Source organism: Haliaeetus albicilla, chromosome 14, assembly GCF_947461875.1.
Source record: "Haliaeetus albicilla chromosome 14, bHalAlb1.1, whole genome shotgun sequence".
Classification (NCBI taxonomy): Eukaryota; Metazoa; Chordata; class Aves; order Accipitriformes; family Accipitridae; genus Haliaeetus; species Haliaeetus albicilla.
The window spans coordinates 757,610-785,049 of NC_091496.1; the positions used below are offsets into that span (position 1 = coordinate 757,610).

At 58.6% G+C, this 27,440-nt stretch overlaps 1 protein-coding gene across 6 annotated transcripts in view; it reads left to right on the forward strand.

Annotated features, from left to right (window-relative positions):
- The window catches only part of SBF1 (SET binding factor 1), an 85,365-nt gene extending 59,208 nt beyond the window's left edge, over positions 1-26,157 (forward strand). For 2 of the 6 annotated variants that reach the window (XM_069801427.1, XM_069801432.1), the window contains 35 exons: positions 248-380; positions 1,651-1,759; positions 2,619-2,732; positions 3,480-3,557; positions 4,116-4,229; positions 6,339-6,467; positions 6,681-6,779; positions 7,423-7,627; positions 7,991-8,103; positions 8,619-8,768; positions 8,907-8,975; positions 9,532-9,690; positions 9,897-10,156; positions 10,439-10,611; positions 10,833-10,906; positions 11,011-11,206; positions 11,621-11,748; positions 12,989-13,164; positions 15,375-15,514; positions 16,817-17,024; positions 17,175-17,371; positions 17,483-17,620; positions 18,683-18,775; positions 19,822-20,006; positions 20,105-20,281; positions 20,945-21,046; positions 21,129-21,314; positions 21,468-21,594; positions 21,681-21,811; positions 22,514-22,747; positions 22,963-23,073; positions 23,255-23,466; positions 23,670-23,757; positions 23,848-23,979; positions 24,134-26,157. In XM_069801427.1, coding sequence (XP_069657528.1) covers positions 248-380; positions 1,651-1,759; positions 2,619-2,732; positions 3,480-3,557; positions 4,116-4,229; positions 6,339-6,467; positions 6,681-6,779; positions 7,423-7,627; positions 7,991-8,103; positions 8,619-8,768; positions 8,907-8,975; positions 9,532-9,690; positions 9,897-10,156; positions 10,439-10,611; positions 10,833-10,906; positions 11,011-11,206; positions 11,621-11,748; positions 12,989-13,164; positions 15,375-15,514; positions 16,817-17,024; positions 17,175-17,371; positions 17,483-17,620; positions 18,683-18,775; positions 19,822-20,006; positions 20,105-20,281; positions 20,945-21,046; positions 21,129-21,314; positions 21,468-21,594; positions 21,681-21,811; positions 22,514-22,747; positions 22,963-23,073; positions 23,255-23,466; positions 23,670-23,757; positions 23,848-23,979; positions 24,134-24,232 — 5,039 coding nt within the window. In that variant the 3' untranslated portion in view covers positions 24,233-26,157. Of the gene's footprint in view, positions 1-247; positions 381-1,650; positions 1,760-2,618; positions 2,733-3,479; positions 3,558-4,115; positions 4,230-6,338; positions 6,468-6,680; positions 6,780-7,422; positions 7,628-7,990; positions 8,104-8,618; positions 8,769-8,906; positions 8,976-9,531; positions 9,691-9,896; positions 10,157-10,438; positions 10,612-10,832; positions 10,907-11,010; positions 11,207-11,620; positions 11,749-12,988; positions 13,165-15,374; positions 15,515-16,816; positions 17,025-17,174; positions 17,372-17,482; positions 17,621-18,682; positions 18,776-19,075; positions 19,154-19,821; positions 20,007-20,104; positions 20,282-20,944; positions 21,047-21,128; positions 21,315-21,467; positions 21,595-21,680; positions 21,812-22,513; positions 22,748-22,962; positions 23,074-23,254; positions 23,467-23,669; positions 23,758-23,847; positions 23,980-24,133 lie in introns of all 6 variants that reach the window. The other 4 variants (XM_069801430.1, XM_069801431.1, XM_069801426.1 and 1 more) reach the window with 3 other exon arrangements.
- The last annotated feature ends 1,283 nt before the right edge of the window (positions 26,158-27,440 follow it).

The window sequence follows — 27,440 nt, forward strand, 5'->3', positions numbered from 1 at the left end:
GCCTGTGATTAAAGGACACGGGCAGCTCAGGAGGGCTGCTGAATGTCTCTCAGGAGAGGGGCTTCCTTGGGGGAGGGTGTACCTGGGTGACCCAGAAGCGGCTTTTTGGGAGGATTTTTAACTCCTCTGTTGTGTGGAATGTGGAGATGGGGAGTGGGATCCAGCTCGGGTGGGGTTTAGTGGTCTCTGGTGGGGTGCGAGAGGGGAACCCTCATTTCTGAGTGCTCTTCTCTCCCTTTCTCCCCAGGCATCACCAATGTGCTGTATCTCTTCTGTGCAGCGCTTACTGAACACAAGATCCTGTTTCTCTCCAGCAGTTACCAGAGGCTGACGGATGCCTGCCGGGCTCTCCTTGCGCTTATGTTCCCCCTCAAGTACAGGTAAGGGAACCCCACTGCTCCTTGAGCCCCTCAGCCCTCTGATGGTAACGTAGAAGCAGCTAGGGCCTGCTGAGCCCGTCCTTGCTCCCCCTTCCTTCATGCCCTCGCTGCCTCCTGGTTTCATAGCTAGTATGACTGGTAACTAGCCATGTTTTGGGCACTGCCACTGAAGGGGCAGGTGAATGCCCACAGGTCTCAGCTGTGCTGAAAGCCCCTTTCTTGAAGCCTTTGGCGTGCACAGCAATGTGATTCCAGAGTTTGTCCACAGCAGCGAAGGGGTGTGAAGCTTCCCAGCCCTGCCTCCCTCCTCTCTAGGGTAAGACCAGGGCTCTAGCACTGGAAGCAGGGAGTGAGGTATTACCAGCAGTGTCTGTAGCTCCAGGAGCTGCTGGCATGCACTATTCCTAGTCGTGGCAACTCTTGACAGAGGGAAGCAAGCCTGTCAGGTGAGGCCAGAGGTGCTTATCTCTCCAGAATCTGTCCCCTTTCCCTTCTCTCAGCTGCACTGCAGCCTGTGCAGAGCACAGAGCACCAGTGCACCGCTTCTGCTGGCAGCCCTCTGTCCCAGTCCTGGGCACAAAGTCTCGCTGAATGCAGGGGCTGGACACCAAGAGGCTTCCAGAAAGCCGTGGTGCAAATTCTGCCCTCCCTAGAAAGGGGCATGCACATACAGGGCTTTTGTTAAGGTGCCGGCGGTGGTGGCCAAGCCGCTGTGGTGACTTCTGCGGGATGGCTGGCACCCTGCTCACCCCAGCCCTGGGGAGCTGGGAGCTGGTGATGCTGTTGACCCACGGGGCCCAGCTGGGGAGGAGGACTCTGGCTCGCAGACTGGCTGCCACTGGGGCTGTTTGCACATCTCCCAAGTAGGACAGTTGAGATAGACAGGCCATTGTTGCTGCCAGCTCCTGTCGCACTGTTTCCACGCTGGCCTGCCATACCCCCAGGCTGCAGAAAGGCTATTTGTATTCCAAAGAAAGCTTTCTTTTGGAGTTAAATTGCTCTGCTGGAAACCTCTCCCTCAGTCAGACTTAGATTATAACTCCAGGGCCAGAGAATGATCATGGTCAGTGTCCACAAGCCTTCAGAAACCTTGCACAGCTGTAGGGCATGTACTGTCTGAAGGGCTGAGAGTGCTAGGAGAAAGCCTGCCTTCCTGGGGACATAGTCACCCTACAAGCTCTGGAGGGGGATAATCAGCTGGTGTCAAGGATGGTGCTTGGGTAGAGCACAAGGCTCGACTGGCTACAGTGATGCTCTTTTTTGGTTGCAGTTTCACGTACGTGCCCATCTTGCCTGCACAGCTCCTTGAGGTACTGAGCACGCCAACACCCTTCATTATCGGAGTACACTCCATCTTCCAGTCGGAGACGCAGGAGCTGGTGAGATGCCATGTACTCCGTCCCTTGTTCCGGGAGCAGAAGCGGTCCAAGAAAGAAGCAGGGGTCGTGTGCCAGCAGTCTCAGATAGCAGCAAACGTTGTCCTGAGGGTGCCTGTGGCAGCAGGCTGAGCACGCCGGCTCGCACAGGCTCTGCTTGTTCAGGCCAGCCAGCCCGGGCTGTGGTCCAAAAGTGCCGCACAAGCCAAGCAGGGCTGGCTGGGCCACGCGCTGTCGGGGCTTTGCGCTGCAGAGCCTGCACACGAACGGCTGGGGTTAACCAAGGATTTGATTTTGAAACTCGGCTGGCAGCGCTGGTCCAAGAGGCTGTGTTGGCGCTTCAGACTTCAGTTCAGAAACTGAATTAAATCAAAGCATAATGAGTCTGATGTAAATTGAAACAAGCTTTCATGCAGCCTTCTGAACAAACTGCAGCATGCCACTTTAGTTAAGCAGCATGGCCTCTGTGTTGGGCCGGGGTCAGTGTTTGACACCTCACCCAGGCTGATAAGGTGCCAAGGAGTGTGATGCCATGAAGTTGGGGCAGGTGCCTGCTGAGCAAAGCTGCATCCCTCTCCTGCCAGGTTATCCTCCCCCTGCCGCCTTCGTTGCAGGGAGTGATGGGATCCCTTTATAGCTTGTGTATTGGCAAATTCTTGTGTTTGGTAACAATGGGTAAGACAAAATAACTACTGAGGGCTGGAGTGCTCACAGAAGATGGAAAGGAGACATTCACTGCTCCTAAGCCCTCCTCTCCTGAGCTGGGCTTACCCCCTCGCTAGCTCTCTGTCGCCCCACGGGAGGTGGTGGGGAGGGTGTCAGAAAGCCTGGCTTTGTCTCATGCCTGTCCTGCCACTTCCAGCTGGATGTTGTTATCGCAGACCTCGATGGTGGGACGGTGAATGTCCCTGAGTGTGTACATATCTCCCTGCTCCCTGAACCTTTACTCCAGCAGACCCGGGAAGCCCTCTCCATGGTAAGTGCTGCAGCCTTTCCCCTGTCTGCAGGGTGCAAACACCTTGGGAATGACACACATTTCCAAGGGGAGCTGGGAATGGAGCAGCAGGGACTCCTCTGAGGGCAGAGGTCCATATTTTGGGGTCCTGCTGACCATGTCACAGGAGACCTTTCCTGATCCTGGTGTGTGGCAGTGCTGGCAGGGGGATTCTTCTGCCAAAGATTTCTGGGAATCGGGCGGCTGGCTCCCAGCCTGTGGGCAGGAAGCAGCTGCAGCCCCGAAGCTTTTCTGGCTGCTCGCATGTTCCCAGAGACCGCTGGCCACGCGAGAGCGTGCCCAGGACAGCCGCGCCAAACAAATGCTGCATGCCTCAGCTTCTGCTCCTCAACTGTGGCTGGGGGGAGCCGGAGGGGGCTGGTTCTGTTGCAGCCCTGCTGTGCTGAGCCCCCGGCCCTCCGATGGCATACAGCAGAGCTGGAGAGGCTCCCCCTTCCCCACTGCCCTCAGCCCACCGAGCTGCACCCGGGGTCCGTGCTCTGGGCAGCGGGGCTTCATGAGGAAGGATCAGGCCTTGAGGCTTCCATTGTGTGACAGTGTTTTCTGATACCTAGTGGTTCCAGCCCTGTAGGTTTGGTTCCAAGGCCCTTGGACCTTTTCTGTGGGTATTTTTGGGTCTCTGGGGAATGCTGCTTTGCTTTTTCCAGCTGTGAAGGTAGAGACCCCCTGGGCCAGGGCCTGAGCATGCTTTATGCCTTGTCTGTGCAGGTCTTGGACCCAGAGCTGGAGGTGGCAGATCTCGCATTCCCCCCTTCAACGATTTCTGCTGCTTCTCTCAAAATGCAGGTGAGTGGAGCGGTGAGGAAGGGGGACCCTTCTTGTGAGGCTGCCGTCCATGCTGGACACCCTGTTTTTTGGGCATGGAGCGGACAGGCACAATTTCAGGCCCGTCTCCATCTCGGTGTTGCTGAAGTTAAGAGGCAAAGCACAATGGCAAAAGGCAAAGCCATGGCCTGGAAGCCATCAGTGCCTTTTCAGTAGCTGGCCCATGGTCAGGGGCTACCAGGTTTACTGCCGCGCTGGAGCAGTGGTTGGAGGCAGACACCGAACGTTTGGGCACTTCAGCAAACCCTGGGGCTGCGAGAGCTCCCTTTCCTCTGTGTGCAGTGTTGGAGATGCTGTGAAGGGGAGGCAGAACACTGAATCCAGCTTCCCGTGTCCCTTTTTGCCTGGAATCTCTGCTGAGTTTCCTGCCCAGCTCAGCAGATGCTGACCCTGACACATGGTTTGATCCCCCCCCCCACCTCCGTGCTGGGTGTAAACTCCTGCCCCGGTGAGCTGGCTTGTCTGTACTCTCTGCTTGACCAAGCAGGCTGTGACCACGCTGTCCTTCCCTCTTTGCAGGATAAGGAGATCCGTGCTGTCTTCCTCCGCTTGTTCGCACAGCTGCTTCAGGGCTATCGTTGGTGTCTGCACATTATCCGCATCCATCCTGAGCCGGTCATCCGATTCCATAAGGTGAGGCGCCAGCACGGGCACAGGCACACGCGTGCAGGAGCTGACAGGCACCTCTGGCACGCTGAGTCTGCCAGCCTGGCTCTTGTCTGAGCAGGGGAGGCAGCTCCTGGATGGAAAAACAGCTGCTGCTGGGAGCGGTGTGATGGGGAAGAGAGGAAGCCTTTGGGGCCTGGCCAGCGAGGGAGGGCAGGGAGCGTGTTTCTGCAGTGACTCGTCTCTGTCTGCTCTACGGCCTCCTGTCCACGTGGCAGAATTATTTTTCAAACTGTCCTGTGGAGTAACTCTTGACCAAGTGAGTTGAGAGGAGGTTGGGATGAACTGATCTAATGAAGAGGTTTGCACAAATACAGCTGTATGTAGAAGACAGTTCTGTGTTTCCAGTGGGTGACCTCTCCTACATCAATCCTGGGTCCACCTGCATCCCTTGTTTGTCCTTGACCATCCTGAGGTCTTGCGGGTCAGATAGCACTTCCCTGTTTACGCCCGTGTGTGGTCAGAAGCACTGCAGCTGGCGTCCCATGTGCCTCGGTGTCAAGCAGCCTTTGAGGCTCACAGAAGGTGTCCCTCATGGCCTGGCCTGGAACTGGGGATTTTCTTAAGATCTGGGGAGAGGAAGGAGGCAGGGCCTGCCTTCCCTGGCGCTTCTGGGCTGTTAGCTGTACCAGAAAGGCTGGCAGGGCAAGGAGAGCAGGGAAAACCTTGAAGTGTTTGGGCATCCATGGAGGAGACCTAACGCAAGAGAAGGCAACAGATGGGGCGTGAGAGCAGAGGAACTTGAGCGTGGCAGCTTGGTGTGGCCACGTCACGCAGCCATGCCCTCCCCGCTGCACGCTCGAGGTCGCTGAGGATGGGCAGGCAGGAACCTTCCTGCTGCCTGCACCTTCCTGCTCTGCCCAGCCCACCGTGAGGTCAAGGGGGTAACACCTTGTACCTGCAAAAGCGTGCCAGGAGAGTGGATGCGAGCGTGTACACACCATGGGCGGCCTGGGCTCGTGCATCACCAGTGCTGCTCTGTGCTGTAAAATGTGCTTTGGCCTCTGACATTTAAAGTCAGCAGCATGTTTATAAAGGTTTTAGCCATATTTTTATGCTCAATAAAGATTCCCAGCAGGTGCCCGACAAAGATTCTGTAGTTCCATAAAATCATAAATGTGCAGTAAACATGAGAAAATGCCCTTTCATAAAACTGCTATAAAGTGAATCAAGTATAATGAACTTCCATTTCATAAAATATTCTCTGCAGCAACAGTATGCAGTACAAAATAGGCTGAATTTCATTCATTTAGCTGCTTTGGCCACAGCAACATCTGTGCCTCTCTCGCAGCGGGTTTAGGGACACGGGACTCAGCAGTCTGTGTTCTGGTGCAGTGCCCATGGCTCCAGCATGGAGGGGGCTCCATGGCTGGTCCAGTTCCTTCGCAGAGAGGTGAGGAGGGCAAGCGTAGGTGGCATGGTGGCCTGGAGGTCCCTAGTGTCGTTGGGGCTGTGGGTGAGCGGACCCTGCTGTAGCACCCTTGTCCCGTCCCAGTCAGTGAGTTGGTGTGTAGTGAGCGGGCGAGGGTGTTTGGAGGAGCAAAAATTGTTCCCCACTGGCTGCTCCTGCAGGCACGTAGTGAGCCGTAGCCAGTGGTTCTTGGGTGGGATGAGCTCCCACGCTCATCTGCCAAGGGGAGAGTCCTAAGGGCTTTCTGCAGACACAGGAAACCTGGTGCTTCGGGCTCCCTTTGTGGTGCTGGTGAGAGGCTCCTTCAAAGCTGTGTTTGGGGAAGAGGTGGGGTGAACAAGTGTTGTTCTGGATGAGGTCCTCGCCACAGCTGCCAGAAGGAGCCTGCAGCAGCTGTGTCCCTGCTTCCCCTGGGGTGCACACTGGGGCTGATGCTGGCTTGCCACCAAGCATGTCCTGCTGAAAACGTATCTCTGCTGTGAGCCAGAGGCGCATGTTTCGTGTCCCTGCACCTGCATGGGATGGGGACAGAGGTGACGTGGTCCCAATGCCGCATGGGCACCTGTCCTTTGCTGCAGTAATGGTGTCATCTACTCTGCCACATCAGCCAGGATCACTGATGCCTGGACAGTGCTGCTGACGGTGTGCACTCTCCCTTCTTCCAGGCAGCCTTCCTTGGGCAGAGGGGGCTGACGGAGGATGACTTCCTCACCAAGGTGCTGGAGGGCATGGCGTTTGCTGGCTTCGTGACTGAGCGGGGGGCCCCGTACCGCTCGATCGACCTGTTTGATGAGGTAAGTGGCAGTTTGGCAGCAGCAGCCCCCTGCCCGGCTGTCCCATGTGTCCTTGCTCCACTCAGTTCCCCCTGCCCCTCGAGGGACTGAGCCGGGGATCTGCTGTGACACTCCGGCTGTAGCATTGCACCCAGGGATGGAGCCGGGGTATGGGAAGGGTGGCCAGATCCTGTCCAGCAGGCAGCTTCTCCTCTCACCCATCTCTTCTCCCAGCTTGTGGCTTATGAAGTGAAGCGTATGCGTGCAGAAGAGGGGAACAAGCAGAAAATACTGCGGCACATCAAGGAGCTGGCAGAAAAACTTTACAAAAACGTGAGTCCTGGAGGTCTGAGTGCAGGAGGGGGAAGCTGCTCGGAAGGGAGTACAGGACAGGGAGAGCCTGGGTCGGAGCCCCGGTTGGTCTGTCCTCCTTCCATAAGCTCTTACTGGAACTGACGCTTGCAGTGCATGATCCTGTCCCCATGCACTGTCACGTGTGGCAGGGTACCTGCTGATGGGCCCAGAAGTGTCTGGCCTGCTGTGAGCCACTCCCAGAAGTGAGATTCCTCGGTTTCAGGTGGTCTGGGCATTAGGCACTCCATGCCTTTGCTCTGGAGCAGCCACTGTGCTTGTTGTCTGATCCAGGGTGGGCCAGCAAAGGTCTTCTGAAAGGAGAGCAGCACCTGTGGGGCCTTCAGCTGTCTCAGGACAGAGCTCCTGAGTGGTGCTTTGCTTGCTGCTGTGTTCAGGGCCAAAGTGAGCTGTCCATGCAGCTCCTGGGAGCAGAATGTGCCAGTACTGCTGCCCAGACAGCCTGCCCTCAGGGCTGCAGGTTTCTGGAGGCTGTAAATACCTGCTGGGAGAGTGTTCGGCCTCAGAGCAGCAGAGGTTGCTGAAGGATGCCTCACTGGGGCTCCTGCCCTGGGAGGTGCGTGATGGCTGCATGCTTGAAAAGAAACTGTCTTTGCTGTGGCAGGAGAACCCCTACCCCGCAGTGACCATGCACAAGGTGCAGAAGCCCACGGAAGGCTGTCACCTGCGCCTCCACCAGAAGCCTTTTCCCCGTTTGGATGAGGGGACAGTGCAGTGGATCATTGACCAGGCCACTGCCAAGCTGCAGACGGCTCCTCCTGCTGTGAAGGCGGAAAAGAAATGCATGGTGCCATCAGGACCCCCCATCGGTATGTGTGCACAGAGGGCCTTTCCATGCAGTGAGAAACCCTGCTCAGGACGAGCTTTACCATGGTGTTGCTGGCTCCATTTCACAATACAGCATGTCCAAGGGTGCTGTGTGAGCAAAACGTGCCCTGGAGAAGCAGCAGCACTGTCCCCATTAGCTTCTGCTCCTTGGGCTGCTTAGAGCTCCCTTGAGTCTTATCAGCCAGCATGAGGGGATGGCTGAAGACCCCATAGTATTCTTCCAGCATGAGCCATTGGAAACCAGAGCCTTGCCCATGCAGAGCAGGGGAGGGGGGCACCCATCTCTCCCCACCCAGGGGTGAAAGTCCTGCCCTGATTGAATTAACAGGTGATTCTCTCCCCAGCTGCCATCATGGAGCGCAATGGCAATGCCCTGGCCAACAGTGCCCGTCGCCTGGAGGTCGTCAGGAACTGCATCTCTTATGTCTTTGAGAACAAGATGTTAGAAGCCAAAAAGGTGAGGGGGGCTTCTGAGGGCTGGTGGTTGAGGGGAGGAGGGAGAGGGTTGCTCTGCCTCTCCTCTATGGCAGACTGGCGAGGACATTCCCTGCCCATGTCCAGATCTCTGCTGACCAGCTCTGTTCCCGTATGTTCACATGTTCCCCTCTCAGCTCTGTTTCTCCATGTTGTGTCCGTGGGCTTTTGGCCGATTGCTCCACTGCACCAGCTTAGCGCTATTTCTGCATCTCCCAGTGCCCCCCAGGGTCTGTCCTGTGGAGATAACTGGGCTGGGGTCCTCCCTGGCCTTGCTGAGCAGGGACCTCCCAGGTCAGACATGGGGTTTTGCTCTGGTTTGCCTCCATGTCCAAGTGTGGATGAGCTGTCTTTAAACACCCTGGTGTCAGCCAACACAGCTGGAATGTGAAGCCCCTCTTGTGCCTCCTTGTTGTGGGCTGCCTTTGAACTCATTGTCTGACCAGAGCTCCGCTGGGCCCCGTCCTTCTACTCAATGACAACTTCTTTCCTCTGCAGTTATTCCCTGCTGTACTGCGTGCCATGAAGGGCCGAGCAGCCAGGCACTGCCTGACCCAGGAGCTGAACCTGCATGTGCAGCAGAACCGGGCAGTGCTGGATCACCAGCAGTTTGATTTCATAATCCGCATGATGAACTGCTGTTTGCAGGTAGGAGAGGGCTGGGGAGAGCATGTTTCTTAGGAAGGAGCTTGTCTCCCCTTGTGGGAGACAGCATGGTGCAGGGATTGGAGTGGGTCTGAAGCGTCTTGCAGTGAATCCTCTTGTAACCTCTGCTCTGTTCCCCAGGACTGCACTGCCATGGATGAGCATGGGATTGCAGCTGCTCTCTTGCCACTGGTCACCGCTTTCTGCCGAGTGAGTATCCTGACCCCCTGTGCAGCCCTCGCCGACTCAGAACTCCTTGGAGGCTGCAGAGGCTGGCAGGCTGAAGGACTGAGAGCCAGCCTTGCAGCCAGGCTGAAGGCATATTGTCCCCTTGGTGATTCTCAGAGTACAGGGTCCTGCCTAGTAGCTTCCAACCACTTGCAAGCTTGGCCAGGCTGGCTGTGCCATTCTCTGGGCCCAAGGCTCCCGAGATGGCTGGAGCACCTCTTGGGAAGGGTGCTCAGAAACTTGGGCTGCTCGGTAGAGCCAGCTTGATCTGTTGGTCAAGCTGGGCTGAGATAAGATTCTGCCTCCCATAAAGCATCTGTAGCATGAGGCCCCGTGGGGCTCTGGGTGGGTGCTGGGCAAATCTGAGAAGAGTTTGCAGGGAATGCTTGGAGGAGCTCTGATGCAAGTGTCCCTCCTGCCTGCCCAAGGGTATGTTGCCTTTCCCAGCAACAGGCTAGAGCAAGGGTTACCTGGAGAGGAGAGCTTTGCACAAAGGCCATGTTTGTATGAAACTCTTTTCCACCTTCTGCTTCCTCAGAAACTGAGCCCGGGCATCACGCAGTTTGCCTACAGCTGTGTGCAGGAGCATGTGGTGTGGACCAACATCCAGTTCTGGGAGGCCATGTTCTACTGCGATGTGCAGAACCACATCCGAGCCTTGTACCTGGACAACAACGAGGAGAACCACACGGATGAGGTGAGGAGGTGACAACAGTGCCAGTGTCCCTGGAGGGCTGCTGTGCAGAAGCAGCTCTCCCCATAGGTCCATGGGCTGATAAGGATGCTGAACCAGCCTGAGGGACTGCATCCTGGTTCTGGGAGATTCCTGTGGGAACAGTGGGGTGAAGGCTGGCAGGTCTCCTGTCCATGCAGATGCCTGACATCTCCTTCTGACTCCTTCAGGAGAACACAGAGGGCCCACAGGAAGCCAAGTCTGCCCTGGAGATAGCATCAGAGCAGCTGAGGCTCTGGCCCACCATGAGCCGAGAGAAACAGCAGGAGCTGATCCAGAAGGAGGAGAGCACTGTTTTCAGCCAGGCCATCCACTATGCCAACCGCATGAGCTACCTGCTGCTGCCTCTCGACACCAGCAAGAACCGCCTGCTACGCAGCTCTGGGCTGGGCGACGTGGAGAGCGTCAGCAACAGCTTTGTCACCAACAGGTAAGCAGGGCTGGAAAGCTTGGCAGGGGCGTGCTGCAGGGACACCAGAGCAACCTGAGCTGGGGATGGGAGCTCCTTGGTGCGGTATATGGGGCGTCTGGATCATTCAGCTGCCATCAGGATTGATGCAGGTTGCAGTGCCCAGGGGTGTTTCATATCAAGAGTGGAAGCTCTCCTGGCTTCATATCAAGAGTAGAAACTCTCTTGGGCTCTGCCTGGTGTGGGTTACAGCAGAGGAGAGATGTTCTGGGTTAATAACTCTTCCCTACTCCTGTACGGCAGCATTGCTGGCAGCGTGGCTGAGAGCTATGACACAGAAAGTGGATTTGAGGATGCAGAGAGTTCCGATGTGGCCAACTACGTGGTGCGATTCATCAACCGCTTTGTGGACAAAGTCTGCACGGAGAGTGGAGTCACCAATGAGCACCTCAAGGGGCTGCATGTCATGATCCCTGGTAATAAGACTTGCAGCAGTGCTGGGGAATGGGCAGCCATGTGGTCTCGCTGGGGATCCTGCCAGATCAGCTCAGGGGTCTGCTCAAGAGGTGGTTCTGCAAGAAGCAGTGGGAAGGCCAAGAGAAGGCACACAGAGTGCTGCAGGGCAGGCTGGCAGCCTGCTGGGTGGTGTGTAGGGCAGGACTTTGCTCCCAGTCTCTAACTTCACGTTTGTCCGCAGATATTGTGCAGATGCACATAGAGACACTGGATGCCGTGCACAGGGAGAGCAAGAGGCTTCCTCCCATCCAGAAGGTATGGACCCAGCCAGTGGGGTGAAGGTTCTGGTGCTGTGTGGGGCTATCAGTTCCCCTTCCGCAGTCTGCATGGGCCTTAACTTCTGTTGTACATCCCTGTAGCCAAAGCTGCTGCGCCCTAACCTGTTGGTGGGTGAGGAGTGTGTGATGGAAGGGCTCCGTGTGTACCTCATGCCTGATGGACGGGAAGAAGCTGCTGGAGGGAATATTGGTGGTCCACCTCTCCTCCCCGCAGAAGGAGCCATCTTCCTCACCACTTACCGCATCATCTTCAAAGGCACTCCCACAGACCCTCTGGGTAAGAGTCTTGTGTGCACCGCATCTTCTGTCTTCAGGGTTTGGTAATGCCTGGGGAGGAGGTGGCCAGTAGCTCTCCTGGAGCAGTGGCTGCAGCTCACCTTGCTGCAGGAGTTGCTGATAAGGGCCTCGAGTGGTTGCCTTGGGTGAGTGACCAGCCAGCACTAGGCTTTGCTGGGGGCTGCTGCAACCACCGCAAGCTTGATGGTTGCTCCCAGTACTACAAAGGAGGTGCTTGCTCTTGCTGTCCAGCTTTGGTAGATGATAAATTACTCATGCACATCCTAGGCATCATCTACAAGTTGCCATGGGCTGGCTGTCGTATGTCTAGCCTGTTTCTGGCTGCTTTAATCCTATGGGACTCTCTTGTGCTGGGCTGAGGATGTGGCTAACCTATTCCCATGCTTGTGCCCAGTGGGGGAGCAGGTGGTGATCCGATCCTTCCCCATCGCCTCACTGACCAAAGAGAAGAAGATCAATATCCAGGCCCAGGTGGATCAGTTCATCCAGGAGGGCTTGCAGCTGCGCTCGTGCACATTCCAGGTGAGATCATGTGGGGCTGTGGGCTGCTCCTTTGTGTTGCACTGCCTCAGCTAAGGAGCACATTGCTGGTGGGACCCAGCAGATACGTGGCCATGGCTGGTACCATCCCTTGGGATGAAGCACTCACTGCCCGGGCTGACATGGTTTAGGGGTAGTGTTCCTGAGGGGACCAAAGACAACCTCTGTAGCAGGTGACAGTGCACCTGAAGGGATGGAACCAGAGGCCCCCTTGCAGAGGAAGGGGTAGACTGGTCCATAGAATCACAGAATGGTTTGGGTTGGAAAGGACCTTAAAGACCATCTAGTTCCAACCACCCTGCCATGGGCAGGGACACCTTCCACTAGACCAGGTTGCTCAAAGCCCCATCCAACCTGACCTTGAATGTTTCCAGGGATGGGGCGTCTACCACCGCTCTGGGCAACCTGTTCCCGTGCCTCACCACCCTCACAGTGAAGAACTTCTTCCTTACATCTAATCTAAATCTGCCCTCTTTTGGTTTAAAGCCATTACCTCTTGTCCTATCACTACATGCCCTTATGAAAAGTCCCTCTCCAGCTTTCTTGTAGGCCCCCTTTAGGTACTGGAAGGCTGCTAGAAGGTCTCCCCAGAGCCTTCTCTTCTCCAGGCTGAACAACCTGTCCTCATAGGGAAGGTGCTCCAGTCACAGTCCTGTTGTACACAGGAGCAACTTCTTGCTTGTTAGCTTGGGGCTCCTTTCCAACTGCTCCAGTGGCTGCTGGAGCCCTGAGAAGGTGTGAGATGTCCCCACACAGTGCCCTGGGAGGTGGTTCTGCAAAACCTTGTAGCAGGTCTTGGGGGAGAGAAATACAGCAGGGAGAGATGTCACAATGTGAGTAGTCATTCAGCATTTTACATCTTTGAGAGATTTGTGGAGGTAGAGCAATGCTGGGAGGAGAGCACTTAAAATGTCCTGTCTACTCCTTCCTGCCCATCTTGCGTGCTCAGGGCTGCAATGACTGGGCTCTGGGGACATTACAGGAGCAGTGGTGCCAGGTACGGAGCGGTGTCACGGAGGAAGGGATATGGGACAGAGTAACTGGCACGGAGGGGCAGACAGGGCAGCCTCCCAGCCTGGCTTGTGCCCATTGTGGTCCCTGCTCCTGATTGGCATCTGAGCTCTGCCCTGTGCTGTAGGAAGAGCCCTTCCCAGTCCCCTGGCCCAGCAGTGCTGAGCATGCCGTGACCAACCCTTCAGCCTGCTCTCTGCTCTTCATGCAGTTGCTGAAGATTGCCTTCGATGAGGAGGTGGCTTCAGACAGCGCTGAGGTCTTCAGGAAGCACCTGCACAAGCTGCGCTACCCCCAGCACGTGCGTGGCACCTTCGCCTTCACCGTGGGCCAGTCACCCAAGCAAGCCATGCAGCCCAAGGCCAAGGAGAAGAACCCCTCGCTCAGGTACCTGTGCTGTGGGGAGAACAGCATGTGCGATGCGCTTGACCCTTTCAGGCACTGCAGGGCTTCTCCTCTCCCTCCTCCAGTCCACCCAGCAAAGAGCTGCTGAGCAGGGGTCACTCAAGAAGAGCTGGGGCATGGATTCCTGAGCTGGAGGTCAGGGTCCCTGAGCCTACCTTGCTCAGACCTCTCCATGCACAGGACCTCCATTTGTCTTTGGAGGGGGGACATGCTGCATGTTTGGCAGTGGTCTCTCAGCCCCATGCAGAGGATCGGTCAAACTTGGGAAACGGGGTGTTTGCTTCAGTGGCATTCCCTGCCCTGTTGCCCAGGCCAAAACAGCGCAAGCCCCGAGGAGGCATCTCACGGGAGAGGTTCCAGTGGGCACGAGAGAGCAGTCTCTGCTGTGCCGGAGGATGGGAAGTGCTGCGGGGCAGTGGCAAAGCTCTGCGTGTGGTGCTGACCTGTGGCCAGACCCTGCTCCTGCACTCGTTGGCTAGGTTAAGCAGTGCTGTAGCGCTGGGGTCTGGTTGCTGCTGTGTTCACGCTTGGTGTGCCCTGGAGTCTAAGCGTCTCTCCCGTGTGTTTGTGACGCAGCTCCCAGCAGGTGACCGATATGTTCCAGGGCCTGACAGTGGGGGTCATGTCCCTCGGGCACCTTGGCCATTCAACCACGTAAGATGCCTTCACCCTGGGCGGGAGCTTGCGAGGTGGCATTGGCTCAGGCTGCAGCCTTCACTGCTCCCAGGGTTTCTTCTCACCTGCTCTGCATGTGACCTGGGCTGTGGGCTTGTCACTTGGGGAATGCCCTTTTCCAGGCGGCTGGTCTGACGTTCAGGTTTGGGGTTTGTGCTCTCACCATCGCAGCACCGTGGCCTTTGGCAGCAGTTGGTCAGTCATCCTAGTTCTCCATGTGGCAGTCTGGTGGATCCCAGGACATGCTGAGGGAGCTGTGCCTATACCACTAACCTCCAGAGACCTCTAGAGCTGCTGGGCCCAGCTCCGGGCCTGGGCACAGTCTCAGCGGTCTGTCCGAACTTGTGAAATATACTTTGTCACCCTCTTCCAAGTCTGCTTCCAGTGCTCCACACTATCTGCAGATCTTGTTTCTGTGGTTAGAAAGCCCTCCCGTTCCTAGCCTCCGTACCCATGCATTTGTTCTCAGGACAGCTTTCTCCCTCAGTCCTAAGGCTTTCCTGCCCTTAGTAAATGTAGGGAGCAGTTGGATTCCCTCACTGTCTGCTTTGCAAAGCAGAACAAGGCACCTCCTCGTCTCACTTTGGCCCCTGTCTTGATAAGGTGAATTTCTAGAAATCTTTGCACCAGTGTAGCTCTTACCCTGGGTTGGACGTGGCCCCTTCCCTGGCTGATGTGAGATGTAAATCTCCTTTATTTGCTCCCCTTTGAGCCCAGGGGCTCACTGGGACAGTGATGAGCGCGAGGTCCTGCGTGTGGGCAGGCCATTCCTGCCTTCAGGAATTCCTGCTTTCTGGAACTCCGTCGTGCAGAGCCTGTTCTGACCATGCAGCCTAATCACCCGTGGGTTTCGGAAGGTTTCCTCCCTTCTCTGCTTTCCCCGGGCTGCCCTCAGGACCGGCCGAGCCCAGCTCTCCCTGGCCCTTACGTGGCATTGAGCAGGTCACTTTCCGCAAGCTGCCTCCCCTCTGCCAAGGGAGGAGCAGCCCTGTGTCCAGGCTGGGCTAGCAACGTCCCTGCAGTGGATCCCCTGGCCCCTGCCATGAGCTGGAGCCCACCTCCTCTGGGGAAGAGCCAGATCGATGCCTGCGGGAGCTCCGATGTGGAGGTGATGGCGTTAGAGCCTGGGACAAGGCTGGTGTCCCCTTGGATCGGGAGGCTGGGATACCTGCTCAGCCTGGCTATGCCATCCAGCCTCCCCAGGCACCCCAGTCCCCCCAGGGGAAGGCAAGTGCTGTAGGCTCTGCCTCTGGCTTGGTGCCCTCCTACAGCTGAGGAGCCAGCTCCTCCCTGCCAGGGAGCTAGCAGGTGACATCTCCCCTCTTGTGGTGACAGTGACTTTGACCCCGCGCCTGTAGCCGGTGGTGAGCGATGCTCCTGTCTCTGCTTTGCTCTCGGTGTGACTGAGTGTTGGTGTCTCTAACCCTTCAGGGGCTGCTCTTCTGGCCGCGCTGGGCTGTGGTCATGTACGTGTGGGAGGTGGTGTCAGCTGGCCTCAACCTCTTCTCTGGTTCCAGGACACTCTCCAAAAACCTGGTGAAAAATGCCAAGAAAACAATCGGCCGCCAGTACGTGACGCGAAAGAAATACACACCGCCCACGTGGGAGCAGCGGAGCAGCCAGCACTTCCCAGAGGACAACGAGGATGAGATCTCAGGTTGGGAGCACCCTGAGCAGGGAAGGGAGGCTGTGGGGAGTGGGGTGTTTGCTGGCGCAAGAGCATCTTCCAGCTGGGAGAGGTCTCAGCTGTCAGGACCACACACAGGCGTGGGAGCTTCTCTGGTGCAGAGGATTGCTGCCACGGTCGCGTCTCCCAGTGTTCGACGGTCCACCAGCTCTCATCTGCTGGTGGTGGCCAGTCAGCAGCTAAATGTACTTCCAATACCTAGTGAGCCCTGTGGAGAGGAGGGAGTCTTTGGTCTGCGGCCACAGCTCCTCAGATAAAGTCACAGATCTAAGCTGCAGCAAGGCAGGTTAGGTTAGACATGAGAAGAGCTTGACTGGTTTGAGAGTAACAAGGGACTGGAAGGGACAGGAGTCCTCCGTGTTGAAGATTACAACCTTCCCAGGTGGGAAAGCCTGTCAGAGAAGACATGGTGGATGGGATTTAGGGTTTCAGTGGGGAGCAGTGTCTGCGGGGAGCAGTCCCTCCTGCTGCATGTGGGGCTGATCTGGCAGACTGGACATGGCTGATTTTGGATCTTTCCTTCTGTTCACTGTGATACTTTGGATTCTGCTCCTTTCGTTTGCTCCCCAGTTTGTTTGCAGCGCTTTTCAGCTCGAGGTCTGCCGCAAACATTACAAGCCTCCACTGTGTCCATCATTTAAGTTATTAACAAAAACACCAGCTGCGTTCAGGCCCAGAAGAGATGCCTTTGAGGTCTGTTGTTGTTTTCCAGTTCTGACATTAGGAAATGCGTTAGGAGCATTAGGAAAGCTGCCTGTGGAGGGCAGACACCAAGGGTTGTGTCCGCCTGAGACTGATTTTTGCCTGGATGGAAGTGTCCTGGGCTGAAAGCCTCGCTGGAGCCAAGGTCTTGCCCATGTTGCCCCGCTCTCCCAGGAGGTTGCTCTCCTCTGAGAGAGGAGGTGAGACCAGTGTGATGGAGCAGCACTGAACAGATCTGTGGTGGGCTGTTCCTCGTCTCTCAGTGGTATCAAGCGATGTGAAAGCACTAAAAACATCTGCTCCAACGTCAGTACCCAGGCAGCTGACTTTTCTTTGTGCTTTTAACCTCACAAATAAGGGTTCTCGCCCCAAAGCCCAGTGCCCAGCCCTTTCGACGGGGCAGCTGAGCTCTCCCGTTTCAGGTGAAGGTGGTGGGAGGGAGCTCTTGCCCTGCCCTGCCCTGTCTCTGCTGGGTTGGGAAATGTCTCCAGCTCAGCCGTCTCCTCCAGCTGCATGTGGGACGCTGTGTCCGTGCTGAGGGTGGTCCCAGACTGCCCTTTGTCTCCGTAGTGTCTGAAGAGATGGACAGAAGCACTTTGACCCCCACCACCACCATCAAACCTTCGGACAAGATGACCATCAACCACCTGGTGGAGCGAGCCTGCTGCCGCGACTACCAGCGGATGGGGCTGGGCACCCTCAGCAGTAGTCTCACCCGCTCCAAGAACGAGCCCTTCCGCATCTCCACCGTGAACCGCATGTACGCCATTTGCCGGAGGTGAGCCTCAGCAGGGCCGTGGCTGAGGAGGGGGGACTGCAGGCTTAGGAGAGGACAGCAGGGGTCTTTCCTGGTTTGTGGGAGCTGGAGGGGAGGGGGCCTCGTGCTGCGCCCTGCTGGGCTCTGCAGAGCCTCTGCTCTCTCCTGCAGCTACCCCGGGCTGCTCATCGTGCCACAGAGCATCCAGGACAACACGATCCAGCGGATCTCCCGCTGCTACCGCCAGAACCGCTTCCCTGTGGTGTGCTGGCGAAACTCCCGCACCAAGGCCGTGCTGCTGCGCTCGGGGGGGCTGCACGGCAAGGGAGTCGTGGGCCTCTTCAAGTCCCAGAACGCACCCACCGCAGGTGCCCGTCCCCTCTACCCCTGGGCAGTGCCCACGCCAGGAGTGGGCTGCAGACCCCTCCTCGGGTCTCGTGCCGGTGGCAGAGTGGTGATGCTCGTGGCTCTGCTCCTAGGACCCTCGCAGACGGACTCCACCAGTTTGGAGCAGGAGAAGTACCTGCAGGCCGTGATCAACTCCATGCCGCACTACGCCGATGCCAGTGGGCGCAACACGCTCAGTGGCTTCACGTCTGCGCACATGAGCAGCTCAGGTGAGGAGCTCGGTCGCAGGCGGCAGCGCAGCAGGGATGCAGGAGGGCTCATGCTCATATGCGTGGGGCCCCAGCCACAGGTCATGCTGTCCGTCCCAGAGCCCGGGCAGCCAGGTGAGCTGCTGTCCCTGGTCTCCCACATCAGAGGAGGCAGCAGAGCCTTTCCAGCATGCTCTCCAGAGCTCCCAGCTCCAGCTTGGTCCTCTGTGGCTGGTGGTGGGGATGGGTTTTGGGAAACCCGGTGGCCCTGGACCTGCGAGCACTGGGAGCCCCAGACTGTGCTCAGATCCAGGTGCTCGCTGGGGACCGGGTAGGGACAGACCCCACCAGCTGAGATCTCAGCACCGTCTGCACCCCAGCGCAGCGGGCAGCGGTTCTCGGGGTCTGTCGCAGGAAACCTCGGTAAGTCTCTGCCCCCCTTGCTCTCCGAGCAGCCTGCCCTTTCCTGCCGGGGCAGAGCTGCCTGTTGCTGTCCTGTCACGCTCCGGTGTCATTTATCCTCTGTCCCAGCCATTCCACCCCATCATAGCTGCAGAGGTGACTGGGGGCCAGAGGGACTGTAGGGGAATCCAGCCAGGACTCCCTGCAGCCCGGGGAGGAGAGGACTTTCCGAAAGTCCCTCCGAGGCCTCTCCCCTGGTGTGGGGGGACATGCCCGGAGCTGTGACTGAAGGAGGGAGGGTCAGACCAGAATTCCGGGGGCAGAGGAGTGACCCGGTGTGGTGGCAAGGGAGCTGCAGAGCAGGGGACTGCCGGGCTGTGGCAGTGCCTGGGTGATGCCCCCGCGGTGCAAAGTGCCTGGGGCAGGACCGGTGCAGAACTGCGGGAGGGTCAAGCCCCCGCTCGCACTGCGGCACCAGCTGCTTTTTTGCTGTGGCTCCAGCTGGAAGGTGTTTCCCGCATGCTGGCCTCCTGGTCCCAGCCCCGGGCTCTCCTGCTTGCTGCCGCTTTCTCTCTCTGGCCCCTTCCCCTCCCTCCTGAGCAGTTGTGGGGAGGCAAGGCGGGAGGGCCCCTCTGGAGCGGCACAGTGAGGCCGAGAGCTGACATTTTGTTGGTGCTACAGATTTCTCCGACAAGAGACAGCCTAAGCTGGGATCGCTCATGAAGCAGGTGATGGGAGGGAAGGACGATGGGCCCGGTACTATTAGCCGCGGAGGTGAGGACGTGCGAGTGAACGCTGCCTCGTGGGGGCCTCACAAAGGCCCCCCCGGCTCGGAGCAGCTGTTGTAGAGTAGATGCTTCCCCTTTGCTCCCCCCGAGCTCTCTGCCGTGGGGCAGCTTCAGGGAGGGAGGGAGGGACGGACCTGCTGCAGCACCCCAAAGCCATCTCGTTCATCCCACTCATTGCTCCAGTCTCTCTGTCCGGGTCCCCGGGCGCCTCTTCCCGCCTGGCCCGCGCGATCCGTGGGTCCGCATCGGTGCCCTTGCTGAGGTTGCTTTCGTCCTGTGCTCTCAGGGCTCGGTCACAGAGCTAGGGTCATCACTCTCTCCACCCCCAAGTGCGTGTCGGCGAAGGGCCGCGAGACGCCCCGAGGTACGGTACCGCCGGCCGCCTAACCACCACCCGGGTGCTAACCTGACCGACTGACCCCCCCCCCCCCCCACACACACACTCCTACCCTTCACACAACTCCCACCCTTCACACAACTAATGCCCCAGTAACACCCCACCTCAGCCCGCTAACGAACGCCTCCACCGAGCATGTCGCTGGCTTGGTCCAGCTCGCGGTGCCAGCGGTAAGTACCGGGCCTGTCCCCAGCTGATCCCGCAACGTCCTCTCAGGTTTGCTTTAGGCTCCTTGCGCATCTGCTGGTGCTTGGGTGGTGGTGGTGGTGGCCAGGGACAGGGTCTGGCTGGTGGGGAAGGGGCAGGTCCTGGTGGTGCGGGCACAGGCGTGGGGCGGGAGCGCGGTGTGGCTGCGCAGGTGATGGGACGCGGAGCCACTGGGGTTGGTCTCCGTATCCACCAGGAAGGCAATCCTACAGCACCCAGCAAGGAGAAGGAGCAAAAGCAAACCTGGTTCCCAGCACTTTCCCGGCATGTGCTCCCAGGGCGCTGGGCTGCGGGGTGGCAGCAGCTCGGCCGTTGCTTTCGTGGCGAGCTGCTCGCCCCTGTGCCAGCCCGGCGGGGGGGGATGCGGATGCCAGCGCAGCCCGTGAGCCAGCTGGGCACCCCCAGCCTGACTCCTGACTGTCTTGCAGGCAAGTGGGGCAGCATCCGAGCCAGTGGGCGCATGAGCAGCTATGCCCTGAACATGGAGATCGGGTCGCGCCTGGCTGGGAAGGACCTGCTGGGTGCCCAGCACAACGGTACGCCCTCGGAGGCCAGCTTTCTGCGCCAGCACCGGGCCTCGCTCTACATCATTGGGGACAAGTCACAGCTGAAGGTAACCCTGATGTCTGGCAGCAGCCTCCTCAGGGCGAGCGGGGCGGTGGGTCTGCTCAGGATGTCTCTCTGGACCGCGCTGATTCTCTCCTCCCTCAGGGGGTGAAACCGGACCCGCTGCAGCACTGGGAGGTGGTTCCCATCGAGGTGTTCGACGTGCGGCAGGTGAAGGCCAGCTTCAAGAAGCTGATGAAGGCCTGCGTGCCTGGCTGCCCCTCCAATGACCCCAGCGTCGCCTACTTGCGGTCCCTGGAGGAGTCTGAGTGGCTGTCCCAGGTCAGTTGTCGCCCAAAACTTGGAGGGGCCGTGGTCAGTCCCCATGGTAGGAGTCTTCACTGTTGTTGGCCGTCACTCAAGGGCATGTGCTCTTACCTCCTGGCCAAGTGAGAATGGAGGGTCCAGGTGCCCTCTCTAGAGCATCACTGTGGCACAGAGTGGGGGACACTAAGGGAGCAAGGTTGGTATGAGAGACAAGGATAAAATAGTCCAGAGTACTGCTCTGTGGTGCTGGACACAAGAGCTGCGAGTGTCTGGAGCAGCTGCTGGCTGGGGAAGCAGAGCAGGACCTGCAGGATGGCTGAATGCTATAAAGGGCTTGGTACAAGGCAGTGTCAGCAGTAGCCAGGGTGACCCAGGTCGCTGCTGTGCTGTAGGACTGGTCCCAGTGTGGAGCTGCTGTGGGACTGGACCCTCTGGCTGCTGGAGGGTGCGAGGGGCCCACAGCTCTGCTTATGGTGTGGTGGTTCTGCCCTACTGGCCTTGCTGTTGCAGACAAAGGGTGCTGCACAGTGAACACGGGGGTCATGTATTGTGGCCCTGCATAAGCCCTGTGCTCTGCTTCGTTTGGCTCACCTGCTTCCAGGAGAAAGGGTCACTTCACAAGACGTCCAGCAGATGAGTTTCCTGCACTCTAGTAACTCTTGGCCCTTATGTTGGCAGATCCATAAGATACTGCAGATTTCGGTGTTGGTGGTGGAGCTTCTGGACACGGGCTCCTCTGTGCTGGTCAGCCTGGAGGATGGCTGGGATATCACCACGCAGGTAGGAGCCCTACAGCTTCCGAACGTGACGGCTGCCTGTGGCCATCTCCCCACGAGCATCTCGAGCCCCCCTGTCCCTGCAGGTGGTCTCCTTGGTGCAGCTGCTGTCGGACCCCTATTACCGGACGCTGGAGGGCTTCCGCCTGCTCGTGGAGAAGGAGTGGCTGTCCTTCGGGCACCGGTTCAGCCACCGCGGAGCCCAGACCCTCGCCGGCCAGAGCAGTGGTTTTGCCCCCATCTTCCTGCAGTTCCTGGACTGCGTACATCAGGTGAGCTTCAAGCATGCCGGCTGCCGGCTCTGCGCCGGCTGGGTCTCCCTGAGCACCGGGGCTGGCTGGCTCCTTTGTGCAGCAGGAAACGAGTCCAGAGCCAGCCTGCAGTTTGTGGGTCCCGGGAGGTCTCACCTGTGCTGCTCCTTGCAGATCCACCTGCAGTTCCCCATGGAGTTTGAGTTCAGCCAGTACTACCTGAAGTTCCTCAGCTACCACTACATTTCCAACCGTTTCCGGACGTTCCTGCTGGACTCTGACTACGAGCGCATCGAGCTGGGTGAGGACAGTGTGCAAGGCCCACAGCGGATGGCAGCCCAGTGCTTTGCCCCAAATAATGCCCCTTCCCCTCTCTCTTCTCCGCAGGACTCCTTTACGAGGAGAAGGGTGAGCGGAAGAGCCAGCAGGTCTACAAGTCCATCTGGGATTACATCGACCGGCTCAACAAGAAAGCCCCCATCTTCTTCAACTACATGTATGCCCCTGAGGATGGGGAGGTGAGAGCTCTGCTCCTGCCCTTGGGTCAGCCCAGCCCAGCTGACCCTTGTGCGCTGCAGAGGGCTCAGACGAGGCTTTCCAGGGGCACCCCTGTGTCTCCTTACCCGTGTGTGGCCAAGCGAGCAGCCGCTTGTCAGCTAGACCATGGCGTTTGCCCACCTGAGTGATCTTGCCCAGCTGTGGCACCGGAGCCCTGGGGAGGGTGCCTGCTGCCTCGGGGGACATGAGCAGAGTCAGGTCCCTGAGAACTGTGTCCCCGGAGGGCAGTCGGGCAGGGATGTAGGTGAGGCTGCAGAGGGGAGATCCTGCGCTGGAGCTGCCAGGGTCTTGTTTTGGGCTGGGAATGTCCTTCCTTGGGGAGAGGAAGAGGCAGTTTCTGGTACGTGGCCTCAGCAGGTCGGCCAGGCAGGGGGCTGCTCTCTGCTGATGCGGGCAAGCCGTGGCCCAGCTGCTCAGGGCTCTCGTTTGGTCTGGGAGCAGCTCTGCCTTTGTCTGGCCCAGCATTGCCTTTTCCTGACCAGCCTGCAGCTTTTCAGCCTCAGCTGCCTCTTGTTACTGGTCAGAAAGCATTGCCCTTGGGGAAAGCGCATTGTGAAGGGTTTGATGTTCTGTCTGGACAGATTGTCTCTGCAGCACAGCCAGGGACATGTCCTGCCTGGATGCTGCTGCCCTTCTTGAGCATAACCTTGTTTCTTCTGCAGGTGCTAAGGCCCTACAGCAACATTTCCAACCTGAAAGTATGGGACTACTATACAGAGGAGACGCTTTCTGAGGGCCCCTCCTATGACTGGGAGCTGACGCAGGGGCAGCCGGAGCATGTGGAGGAGGCAGATCGGCAGGACACCAGTGCCCCCCAGACGAAGCGCAAGATCATCTGGCCGTGCTATGACAACCGTAGCCGCGTGGAGCCCGATGCCATCTCCAAACTGCTGGAGGTGAGCGCAGCTGATGGTGGCACTGTCTTACGCGTTGCTTCTGGGTTTGGCCCTGGCCTGGACTTGCTATGGTGTGCCCACGGGTGGGACACTGCCCCATGCACACAGTGGGACAGGGTTGTGGCAGGGTTGCAGTTGGTTGAACCCCCCGGGACAGGGTCAGCAGTCCCTGGGGTCTTGTCCCCTCCTGGGCTGATGCCTGAATCCCCCCACAGGAGCTGCACAACCTGGAGATGGAGCTGGGGCAGGTCCCAGAGCGCTGGAAGGACACGTGGGACAAGGTCAAAGCTTCCCAGCGCACCGAGGCACGACAGGAGGGCAGCCGGGTAGGTTGGGGGCTGTGTGATGGGGGGGCTGAAGGGAGGGGGGGGTCACTTTGCCCAAGGGTGCCCCAAGCAAAGTGGGTGTTTGCTCCTGCAGCCTGGCACCAAGGAGGGGTGCTGGTGCTCGGCCCCCAGGCTGGGTGTGCCATCCTCCCCCTCACGCTGTGCCCTCTGCTCCCCACAGACCCCCAGCTCCCTGCTGATGTCCTCCAGCCTCTCCCACCACCGGCGCTCGCTGGGTGTGTACCTGCAGGAGAGCGGCGTAGGCTCTACCCTCAACCTCAGCCTCGACAGTGACACCAGCAGCACCTCCACACCCTCCAGTGGGAAGCAGGGCGGCCGCAAGAGCACCAGCACGCTCTACAGCCAGTTCCAGATGTCGGAGAGCGAGAACAGGCAGGCGCGGGGCTCGGGGCACTGGGGGCTGCTGGTGGCGCTGGGAGGGGGATCCCTGTCTGGGGAGGGGTGAAGGCAAGTGGGTTCTGCAGAGCACGGACCCCGATTGCTTCTCGTCCCTGCTGACGCTGGGGTGCCACAGACAGACCTGCCCTTCAGCCCCTCTCCGCTTCCCACCCTAATATTCTGCCTGGCCCACGCAGGTCCTATGAGGGGTCGCTGTACAAGAAAGGAGCCTTCATGAAACCGTGGAAGCCTCGCTGGTTCGTGCTGGATAAAACTAAACATCAGGTACTGAGGGGCAGGTGAGCCCTGGGGTCTGTCCTTCCCTCCCTCCCTCCCTCCTGTGAGCTCTGACGTGTGCGGGACCTTTCCCTGCAGCTGCGGTACTATGACAGCCGGATGGACACGGAGTGCAAAGGAGTCATTGACCTGGCTGAGGTGGAGTCCATCACCCCAGGAACCCCCACCATGGGGGCCCCCAAGACAGTGGACGAGAAAGCCTTCTTCGATGTGAGTGTGGCATTGAGCTGTGCCTTAGGGAAAGGAGCTCGGTGGTCTGTGGCTGTGCCACAGACCCCAGCCGTTTGCCCCGGCAGCACCGGGCTGCAGTGCTGGTGGCTCTCTGTGTGCGGCTCCCGCTCACCTCCTTTCTCCTCCCCTGCAGCTGAAGACGACGAAACGAGTTTACAATTTCTGCGCCCAGGATGTGCAGCTAGCCCAGCAGTGGATCGACCGCATCCAGAGCTGCTTGTCGGACGCGTGAGACTGGCTCAGAGGAGCCTCTATTCCAGGCACAGAGTCTCCCGGGCCCCAGCACATGGAGCAGAGGCAGTGCCCAGGTTCGTGTCCGAGCCAGGGCTGTGATTGACTGGAGAGGAGGACATGGCCTTCCTTCCCATCTGCCATGGGTGGGCTGTGCTGGGGAGCCCGCAGCCACACACCCCCCAGGCGGCAGTGGGGGCAGGATCAGTATGTTACACTATGGTAGGACTGTGTAGTGGAGGAATTCCTCGCGTTGAAGCAGGCTGGGGGTGCAGGCGGGAGCCTGTCCCGCTCTCTCCTCCCAGGCCTGTCTGAGCCCTGTAATTACTGTGTGTCCTCTGTGCACCTCCCGCGCCGGGCGGCCCCGCTCCAGCTCTCTGCGGCAGCAGGGGTGTCATCAGCCGGCTGGGGAGGGTGCATCTCACCTCCAGCCCACCCAGTGCTGCTGGAGAAAGCGGGAGCTGCCTGCCTGCCTTGTCCTCCCCACGGCTTGCATGTCTGCCAGAGCATCCACGGGGGAGAACCAGCCCTGCTCCCTCCTCGTAGCGCAGTAGCTAGCCTAAGCATGTCCTGGGCTTTGCTGCCGTCTTGCTGGAACCGGGGATCTGCAGCTCAGGGTGCCGGTGTTTGCAGAGGTGACTCGCCTGAACGCTGGGACCATCCTGACCCAGCCGGCGTCCCCCTGGCAGCAGCCAGAGCATCCCAGCCCTTGAGCCTCACCTGGCCCAGACTTCCACAGGAACAAATGGGCATGGCTGCTGTCTGCCCGGGGATGTTGGTGGTTGTAGCTGCAGGCGCTGGACTCTGTCTCAGGAGGGGATGTGGATGTGGCCACTGTGCTCCCAGCAGGCAGGTGCCTGTTTAGGCTGTGACAAAGGGGCTCCCTGTCCTAGTTGGGGCACAGCCTCTACCTCCACCATCAGGCTTGCTGTCATGGGGGCGGGGGGGGCATGTTCCCCATGGGAGGTGCCAAATGCTGCACCCTCCTGAGTGCCCTGGTTCGGTTCCCTCTGTCCCCTTGCATGGGGGAGGACCAGACCAGCCCCTGGGACGAGGGCTCCTGCTCAGCTGCAGGGCTGGGACATGGCTGGGCACAGCAGTGCTGGCAGGTGCCACCCGGTCTCTTTGCACAGGTCACCCCCCCACCCCATGCAGCCCTCCTGCGGAAAGGAGGGGGCAGCACCTCAGAGGGCACCGCACAGGGCTGCCCTCTTCTCCCCCTCCCTGAGCCCCCCCCCGCACCCCCCCCGGTCCCCAGGGCTTGTGCTCTGCCCCACGCTGTCAGGCCGAGCCTGCTGGCAGAGGGGTCTCAGCAGGAGCCCTGGGCCCGCAGGAGGGCAGGTTTGCCCTGCGGCAGCGCAGCGCTGCTGGGGGCTGCGCATCCCACCGCCTGCTGCCACCTTCCCTGCTTGTTGCTGTCACTGTGTCAGTGCAAAGGGGGAATCTCGGTACAGAAACAGATCCTGCAGCACCTCATCCATCCCCTGCACTGGTGTGAACGTGGAGGGGGTTTGGTCCCACTCCACCTGAGGGTCGCTTGCCAGGAACCTAGAGGCATTGTGAGGTCACTCAGGACCCGCTACCACTGTGCCGGCTGGGGCCTGACCCTCCTGCCTCCCCGCAAGCTCGGCCAGCTCTTCTACCTGTCTTGTTTTTAAAGGAGTACAATGTTTTATTTCAGTGCAGAACTCTTTGTACAGTCTTAACCCCCAGGTTCCCCTCTTTGTTTTATTGTACATTAATGGCTGTGGCAGGTAGCTGGTGTAACATGGAGGTTTTTTGTAACTTACCTGAGCAGTTGTAGATTATTGAAGTTTCTGTACATTGTGTCAAACATACAGAGTCCTTGTATTGTATTGTGCCTAGAGGAAAAAGGTTATTATATAAAGAGAAAACTAACTGAATTTAATAAAAAAATTAATATGACATGTGCCCTTTTGCCTCACTGCCACCAACATCAGCTGCTCCCCAGTTGCACTGGGCCAGTGCTGCAGGACCCACAGGACCTGGGCTTAGCTCCTGTCCGAAGGGGACTAGGCTGTCCCCAGCTTCATAGGGACAGAGCCTCAGGGATAAATTCTGGCACAGCACCAGGGATGTGCCTGAGCTGAGTCTGCCCTGGTCCCTGCATTCCCTATGGCAAACAAGGACCTTTGTCCTGCGCTGTCCTACCTGCTCCTGCTCACTCTGGCTAGTTTTACTCTTTGTCAAGGGACTCCAGTTTGATGCGCCCCATGTCACCAAGGCTCAGCTGTTCTTGTTTGCCCAGGTGCATTAGTCACTGGGCTCACAGCAGAATGTCTTCCCTGGGGAAAAGGGGATGCACCATGGAGGGTGGGCCCTTGACCCAGCTCCAACCCACCGCGCATGTCCCTGCTGAGCAAACCGCTGTTCTGAGAGGCCACCAGCATGACAGCATGGGGATGGGATCTGCAGGGCAGCTGCATGGAGCTGCTGAGCTGACGCACACTGAAATCAGCCTTGCTCTGCAGCAGGGGATGAGAAACGGTGTTAAAAGGAAAGCTGGAAAGAAATCCAAACTCGTCCCAGTTTGCAATGCCCCCTGCCCCCCGGGGTCTGGTTCCCCTTGACCAACCAACCTAAATGCATCATTACAGGAACAGTGACTTCATGCAGCTGGTTCAAACCTGCTCCTGGCTGCCACCACCAAGACCCAGACCCCTTGAAAAATTACAGGGTATGAGAAGAGGCTCCATGCTTCAGCATCATCCCAAAGTCCTGACAGGTCACCACAGCCCAGGCTGAGAGGGTGCTGCCCACAGCTGGAGGAGCACAGGAGGCCAGCCCAGGTCCACCTTAGTGCTGACTGCTCTCACAGCCTTTAGCTGCAGAAACAGGACCTTTCTTCAGGGTGAAGGACTTGAGGATTTTGGCACAAGAAGCCATGGGATGGAGAATTTTACATTGCAGCTAACACGACTCAAGAAAAAGGGACCAGCTACCTGGAGAGGCAAACATCTGGCAAAGTTGCTAATGGCCAAGGTGCCCCTGTCACTGCCTGCAGTTGTTTGCAGGCTCACACGCCAGGCCTTGGCCAAGACTAAACCAGGGTAAGTGAAAACTGAAAACACCATCCAGGCTAACAGGGAGAACACCCATCACTTCAGCACCTCTCCTGTTAGCCTTACAGCCCGCAGGCACCAGGGGGTTTCCTCCAGAATCAGCAACCCTGCCACGGCACTGTTCCC